Source organism: Carlito syrichta, unplaced genomic scaffold (genome assembly GCF_000164805.1).
Source record: "Carlito syrichta isolate Samal-C Ts95f unplaced genomic scaffold, Tarsius_syrichta-2.0.1 Scaffold103311, whole genome shotgun sequence".
NCBI classification, from domain to species: domain Eukaryota; kingdom Metazoa; phylum Chordata; class Mammalia; order Primates; family Tarsiidae; genus Carlito; species Carlito syrichta.
In genome coordinates this window covers 10,075-17,206 of record NW_007047407.1, presented here as the reverse complement: position 1 = coordinate 17,206, position 7,132 = coordinate 10,075, and the positions used below count along the sequence as shown (strand labels likewise).

At 56.2% G+C, this 7,132-nt stretch overlaps 1 protein-coding gene across 2 annotated transcripts; it reads left to right on the top strand.

The window, feature by feature from the left end:
- Positions 1-131: 131 nt before the first annotated feature.
- On the top strand, positions 132-3,320 carry MRGBP (MRG domain binding protein). Of its 2 annotated transcripts, XM_008065079.2 has the most exons (4): positions 132-272; positions 1,589-1,670; positions 1,924-1,998; positions 2,335-3,320. In XM_008065079.2, exons 1-4 carry the CDS (start codon positions 171-173, stop codon positions 2,520-2,522), a joined length of 447 nt encoding a protein of 148 aa, XP_008063270.2. In that variant the 5' UTR covers positions 132-170; the 3' UTR covers positions 2,523-3,320. The 2 variants fall into 2 exon arrangements, with proteins under 2 accessions (XP_008063270.2, XP_021571496.1); XM_021715821.1 differs by lacking the exon at positions 1,924-1,998.
- The last annotated feature ends 3,812 nt before the right edge of the window (positions 3,321-7,132 follow it).

Below are 7,132 nucleotides of genomic sequence, written 5' to 3'. Positions count from 1 at the left end.
CCCCCCCTACCCCCTCCCCTCCCTCCATGCCTACCCTTCCCCTTCATTCCTCAGGCTGACTGCTGTTCCCCCATCTCCTACCCACCCCCATCTTTCCCCACCTCTCCTTCCTGCCTTGTCTCTTCCCACAAGCTGGCCTTCCTCCCCCAGGTGTGAACCGACACTTCCACATGATTTGTATCCGGGACAAGTTCAGCCAGAACATTGGGCGGCAAGTGCCATCCAAGGTCATCTGGGACCACCTGAGCACTATGTATGACATGCAGGCACTGGTGAGCTGGGCTGCCCTCCCCTGCTGGGGGCCAGTGGGGGCACAGAAGTCCCAGCCTGCCCTCATGCCTCCTGGGGTCCTTGGGGAGCGTGATATCCTAGGGGGCACTCCTCAAACAAGGGGGCTCCACGAGTATGATGGCAGATACCCCGAACCAGTGGCAGGCTGCCCCTCCAGGGAGCCTCCTTCAGCTGAGGAGCTGAGAGACCCAGAAGGAGCATTCACTGTGACTGGTGGGGGGAGGAACCCTAGGCCATTGTTGGTGTTCAAGGTTGTGGAGGCCCACAAGTGCATTAGGCAGAGGGTGCCTTTATCTGAGTCAGCAAAGGCAAGTTTGGTGGCTTTTGTGGGAGCCAGGGGCACTTGGTCTCCAGATACATCCCACACCAGAATTTGGAGACATCAAGGTGGCACTGTGTTCATTTTTTGGGCAGACAGACAGCTCTGAGACCTGAAATGTTTTATGGCACCCAGGTGCTGGCTCATGTATGACACTCAGGGAGTCACAGGAAACCACCAGGGCCTTCAGCCCCAGGACAGTGGCCCTTATTCCTACAATGGCCTGTGTCCAGAAAGGGCTATAACACCAGGAGGCTGTCACCACCTCTGGACCACAGCACCTCTGTGTGACTAATGCCAGTCACCCAGACCTTATAAAACATGGAGTCCCTGGACCCACCCAAGACACTGACCCACAACCAGGAGGGCTTAATGAGTACAGTGTGAACTGGGCTGGGGTCATGCCACCCTCGAGTGCCCAGGGAAACCCCATCTCCTGGACCTGCCTCCTGGCCCAGGACCCTCCCACCAGCTAGCTCATCCTTCCCTCTGATCGGTGTCACCTGCAGGACAGGCAGTCCCAGCTGGCCCTCAGTGGCCTTGCTGCCCTCTCTCCACCTTCCATGCATGTGGCATTCCCGGGCAATGCCCTCAGTGTCCATGGGTTCCTGCCACATGAATAGGAACCAGCAGCACATGGGCGCTGTCACTGTCCTCTGGACACCCTCATGGTGAGAGCACCCTCACAGTGAGGACGCCGGCAGTGGTGGGCGAATGGCTTCTCATGTCTGTGGGCAGGGCCAGCCCTACCTTTCCTCCTCAGTGACGCTGGCCCCACTGTTCTTCCTGGGCATGACTGTGCACTGCATCATCTTGCTGTGCCCTCCCCAAGGGTATCTGGAAAGCCCCACATAGCAGACCTTGCTAATAAGAGCCTGTTGGCCGCCCCTACATCACCTGTCACACATCTCTAGCGACTCACTGAAACCTCGTTTTTTTCTTGTTTCTTGAAAAATAAAACTTTCTGTCTGACATCAGCATGAGTCTGAGATCCTTCCGTTCCCGAATCCAGAGCGGAACTTTGTCCTTCCAGAAGAGATCATTCAGGAGGTTCGAGAAGGTAAGACCAGCCACATCAGGCCTGGACCAAGGGCTGCGGTGAGGGTGAAGGCCCCGGGCCTCTGGGAGCTTCAAGGTCTGCCATGATCCCAGTCCCTGCTTGCTGTAGGGTGTTGGGAGCCCCCAGGCCAGAGAGGACTCTTCACAATCTGTGTCTGGGCGGATGCTGGGCCTGCGAGCAACAAGCATGGGCCTGCCGAGCCCAGCACGGGCCACACTGCGGGTGTGTGGTGACCATCAGCCTCTCCCCACAGGAAAGGTGATTATCGAGGAGGAGATGAAAGAGGAGATGAAGGAGGACGTGGACCCACACAGTGGGGCTGATGACAGTGAGTGTGCTACCTGGGCCGTCGGGGCATGTGTACACAGCATGGTCAGGGGGATGGGAGGGCAGACGCAGAGAGCACCAGCCATGTCAGCCCAGGGCAGATCCTGTGGGGTCCCCATGGAGCAGAGGATGCAGGGAGTCTGCACTGGAGGATAGGGCATGCATGCAACATCATGACCATATGTGGGAACCCGGGTCCTCTCCAGGCATCAGGCGCAGGCCCACTCAGAGGTCCTCTGGGTCCAGAGCCAAGTGTGAGCACAGGTTGTAGCAGCTCTAGGAGACACAGGAGATCCTGGAGCTTCTGTTTTCAGCCAAATGGTTTTTTCTTTTCCAGTGTTTTCCTCTTCAGGGAGTTTGGGAAAAGCAGCAGAAAAATCCAGCAAAGACAAAGAGAAGAACTCCTCAGACTTGGGAAGCAAAGAGGGGGCGGACAAGCGGAAGCGCAGCCGAGTCACCGACAAGGTCCTGACCGCCAACAGCAACCCCTCCAGCCCCAGTGCTGCCAAGCGGCGCCGGACATAGGCTCCCCAGCCACCGCCCAGCAGCACCTTGAAGGACAGGGCGCAGTCACTGAGGGGCAGTCAGTCTGGGTCCAAGAACCTCCCCTCCGTCCACAGTGACGTCGTCCAAGGCCAAGCCCACACTGCCTGTCTCAGGCTCCCGGCAGACGTGGCTGCTTGCAGAGATATGTCCAGGGCTCCAAGGCCATGGTCTGCAGTTCCTGGAGCCACCCAAGCCTCCTGAGGTGGGTCTGCGCCACGTGTGGGGTCCCGGCTGTGTGGATGGGCGAGGGCCTGGAGCCACAAGCAATAAGCACACCTGCCTCTGTCCTCGCAAGGGCTGCTCTTCCTCTTTGCGACCCAGCCCCTCCTGGTGCCCTCTGTGAGCCTCTGCACTGACTGATAGGAGGAGGACGTGGCCTTCCTGGCTCCTGGGCCACACCCATGGCCTCCCTCCCCACCCGGGAACTAGGAACTGGATCCATGGCTTCCTTTTCTCGTACTGTAAGGATGTATATATGTGGTGGGCGTTTCTCTATTTAATTTTTAAGAAGCCTATTTTACTAGTATTTTATATGAAAAAATACTGCAGAAGTTAACCCCGTGTTGTATTTTTTTCTGAGATGTTTTGCTTTAAGCTACTGATGACTGAGGCCCTTTTTGCTCAGTTTTTATATGCCAGACACAGAATTTGTAGCGGTTATTTTTGTATGATCCAGTAGCAGACCTGGAGATGGTGCGGAGGGCCAGCAAGAGGCCCCACCCTGACTAGGATTGGCTTTCACTCAACTGTGGAATATTAAAGCACAAAGAAAATTAAGCTGGGGTTGTGTGATTTTGACATCAAAATAAGTTAACTTTCCTTCCATAGGAAGCCCTATTGTCCCAAGATTTGTAACTAAAGCTTACACTTAAGTGATGTGTTAACATCACTTGATACAATGTATAAGCAAAGCAGGAGGGATGCAGAGTGTGTACTCTTTTTACTATGACAAGCACTTCAAACGGCAGCACTGGGAGCAAAGGCTGAGTGACCTTGGCATCCACTCTGCATCTGTGAGGTGAGGCTGCCACACTGGGGCTCACCAGGGGAGGCCCAGCCGTTCCAGGGAATCACAGGAAGCTGCGCTCTGTTCTGACCACCCCTGCCCCTGTGTCTTGCCCATGGAACTGAATTCCTCTATGCCAGGGGAGCCTTCCCCGGGAATGGATCTGGCCATCTGTGGAGTCCCTCATGGTAACACTGATCTCAAGGTACCAACCAAGGAGGCAGAGGACAGGTGCAGGGCAGGAAGGGTCACCCACTGGGTTCCAGGCTGGCTTCACTGAGTCCACTGTCACTTTGGGGACAGGATGGCCCAATCTGCACTCCTGGGTTAGACCAGCTGCCAGGGAGACTCTAGGGGTCCCCTTCCTGCAGATCCTGGACGAATCTGCAGCCTCATCAGTAGCATCCAGCCACAGAGCAGACCCCAAACAGAGCCAGGGATGGGACTCAGGCTGGTGTTTCTTCTCCACCTGCGGTGAGGTCTCTAGGGGACCACTACTATCCAATCACAGCAGCTAGGGAAGGGTGGGGTCTCCCTGCTCAGGGGTCCCCATGTGTCTTCTATGAGGCCAGCCTCAATCAGGGCTCTGTCCGGGTCCCACCCTGAAGTCATGGCCCATGAGGGAGGCCTGGCCCATAAGGAGCCCAGAACAACAAGGAATCAGGGAGCAAGTAACCCTGTGGGGGGCCAGGAGGGCACTCCTCTCCCAGGCCTGTGGTTCTAAACCCCCATCTTTGGAGACCTCAGAATCTGCCTAGCTAACAAATCTGCCTCATCTCAATTATTTTAACATTTTGTTGCACTCTAGGAGAAATGGGGGAGCAGCCTGTCCAGGTCACACTCCCCCAGAGAGGCCAACATGTGACTTTCAGCCTATCAACAGGGTGTGTTGGGCCAAATATGGCTGCAGCTGTTCTCACCTGCGACATGAAGGCAGGTCTAACCTGACGCCCTCAGCCAAGCACACTGCTGGTCCCTCGGCCATGAGCAGTGCTCCCTCTGGGCACTTCACACCGGCCCTTCCTCTGTGTATGCATGTGTGGCCCCTCCAGTCCCTTCTCCAGCCTCAGCATCAAATGCTAGCCACACTGGGTATCACTCAGGGGACCCTGGCCCACACTGGCCATCACTGGACAGCAGAGACAGCTCACTATGAGAAGCAGTGCCCCCTGCACAGAGCCTGGGTCATGGTTGGTCCTAGCAGCAGGATTGCACTTGTAGATGATGAACACTTGAGATGAGCTCTGTACATGCACAACCACACAAAGGCAGCTTAAGGGGCGCTCGGTGTGGCAACACATGAAACACATTGGCATCATCTTTTTAAAAAGTTCTTTTAGCCGGGCTCGGTGGCTCAGCCTATAATCCCGCGCCTTTGGGAGGCTGAGGTGAGTGGATTGCCTGAGCCCGCGGGTTCGAGACCCACCTGGGCAACTTGGCAAGACCTCATCTCTACAATCAATCAAAAATTAGCCGGACATGGTAGCGCACGCCTGTAGTTCCAGCTACTTGGAAGGCTGAGGCGGAAGGATCGCCGGAGCCCAACAGGTCGAGGCTGCGGTGGCTGGGAGCGGCCACTGCACTCCAGTCTGGGTGACAGAGTGAGACTCCAACTCAAAAATAAATAAATAAATAAAAATAAAATGTCACATTAAAAAAAGTTCTTTTTAGGAACATCATTCTACAGTTCTTGAGCAGGGGCACTTAGCATGCTTGTTCGTGTTCTGGGGCAGGAGAGGGGCAATCCATGCACCCAAGCCTCTCAGATTGCCCAAACCCTGGATGACCGCCAAGCACCTCTCAGAGGCCTCCGACTACCCTGACATCATGACCAGGTCCTGGCTCTCAACTATCTGATGAGGCTGGGCGCCTCACTCACATTCCAGGAAACCTGCCCTGGCCATTGTGCTCAGACAAGGCCACTGTCCTGCTAGGGAGTGAGAGCATGTAGACACAGGTTCCAGCCAGGGGAGATGGGCAGACCAGTGAGGATGAGGAGCCAGCACCCAGGAGTCCTTCAGCTGGGCTGGTGGCCATGACTGCAAGGCTACCCTGTTCACAGCTGTCCCTGGCACACACACAGGGAGTGCCCAGTCCTGGCACAGGTGAGGAGGCTGCCTGCAGGGCTAGCAGTGTCCTTTGGGGCTACCCTGCCTCCCCACCTTGCCACCACCCCAGAGACAACTTCTAGAAGCTGTCCTTGTGGCCAAATCTAAAATCCAGACTGGGCTTTTACCTATATATTTTTTTAAGCAAACTGGTTTAATAGTTACAGAAGAAGGGTTTGACTTGGGATGGTCACTCCCCATTTTATTTTTTTTTTTTATTTTTTGAGTCAGGGGTTCACTGTTGCCCAGGCTGGTGTGCACTGACACACTCAGGGCCACTGCAGCCTTGACCTGCTGGGCTCAGGCGGTCTTCCTGCCTCAGCCTTCCAAGTTGCTGGAACTACAGATGTGGGCCACCACACCCAGCTAGTTTTTTGATTTATTGTAGAGATGAGGTCTCACCAACTTGCCCAGGCTAGTTTCAAACCCCTGGACTCAGAAATTCTCTCACCTTGGCCTACCAAAGTGCTGGGATGACAGGTGTAAGTCACTGTGCCCAGTCACTCCCCATTTTCCTTCGGACTCAGCTGGGGCACATGTATCTGCCTGCCAATGTCCAAGGCTGAAGTCAAGCAAGGGACCCGCAGTTGCTAAGAAACTGTGGCTGAAAGTGACTTTCAGTTGCCCGAAGTCAATGTGCATACATAAAGCAGCTGCTGACCTGGAGAGGTCACCAGGGTGACCCTTATCACATCTGCCTCCTGGGGTCAAGACTGTGTGGCCCTGTCCCCCTATGCCTTTCAGAGCAGAACTGACAGAATATGGCACAGGTGACCACGCTGTGTTACATAAGACAGCATGCTGGAGACACCTTTGAGAAAGCACACTGTCATGCTGTGGCTGCCTGTGGGGGCAGGGGCCTGCCAGCAGCCCCCAGGAGCTGAGGGCACCCCCAACCCAGCCAGCAGGAAGCCGGGGACTCCCCTGAGCACAGGGAAAGAAGCCGTGTTGACACCCGGGTGTCTGGGACATTCGGTGGGGACATCCTCTGGGAGAAGAACAATTCCTGGATTTGGGGTTGGGGGACAGGTCTCCCTCAGTGGTATCCTGGGACTTATCTCCTGGGAAACACTCTCTTGGGAGACGTTCAGGGAGTGATTCTCAGGGGCCTTCCTTTGGGGACATCCTGGGGCCAGGGATCTTCCAGGGTGGGCATCCTGGGGGAGTCAGACCTCCAGGGGAACATCCTGGGTGTTGGACACTGGGGGGCACTCTGGGGGTACATCCTCCCAAGGATAATGCTCCCGCAGGCATCACGAGATGGGGGATTCTCCGGGCGCCTGCCGCACATCTTGGGGCGCCTCAGTGGGTGGCTTTCTCCAGGCGGTCGTCCCCGGGGACGTCTGGGGCCCACATCCTCCGGGGGAGACGTTGGGGGAGGGATTCTTGGTCGGGCGTATACCCGCAGGCTCAGCCTCCGGCGCGCGGACACGGGCGGGGCCGGAGCCGCTTCTCTTCCAGTCCCGCCTCCCGCG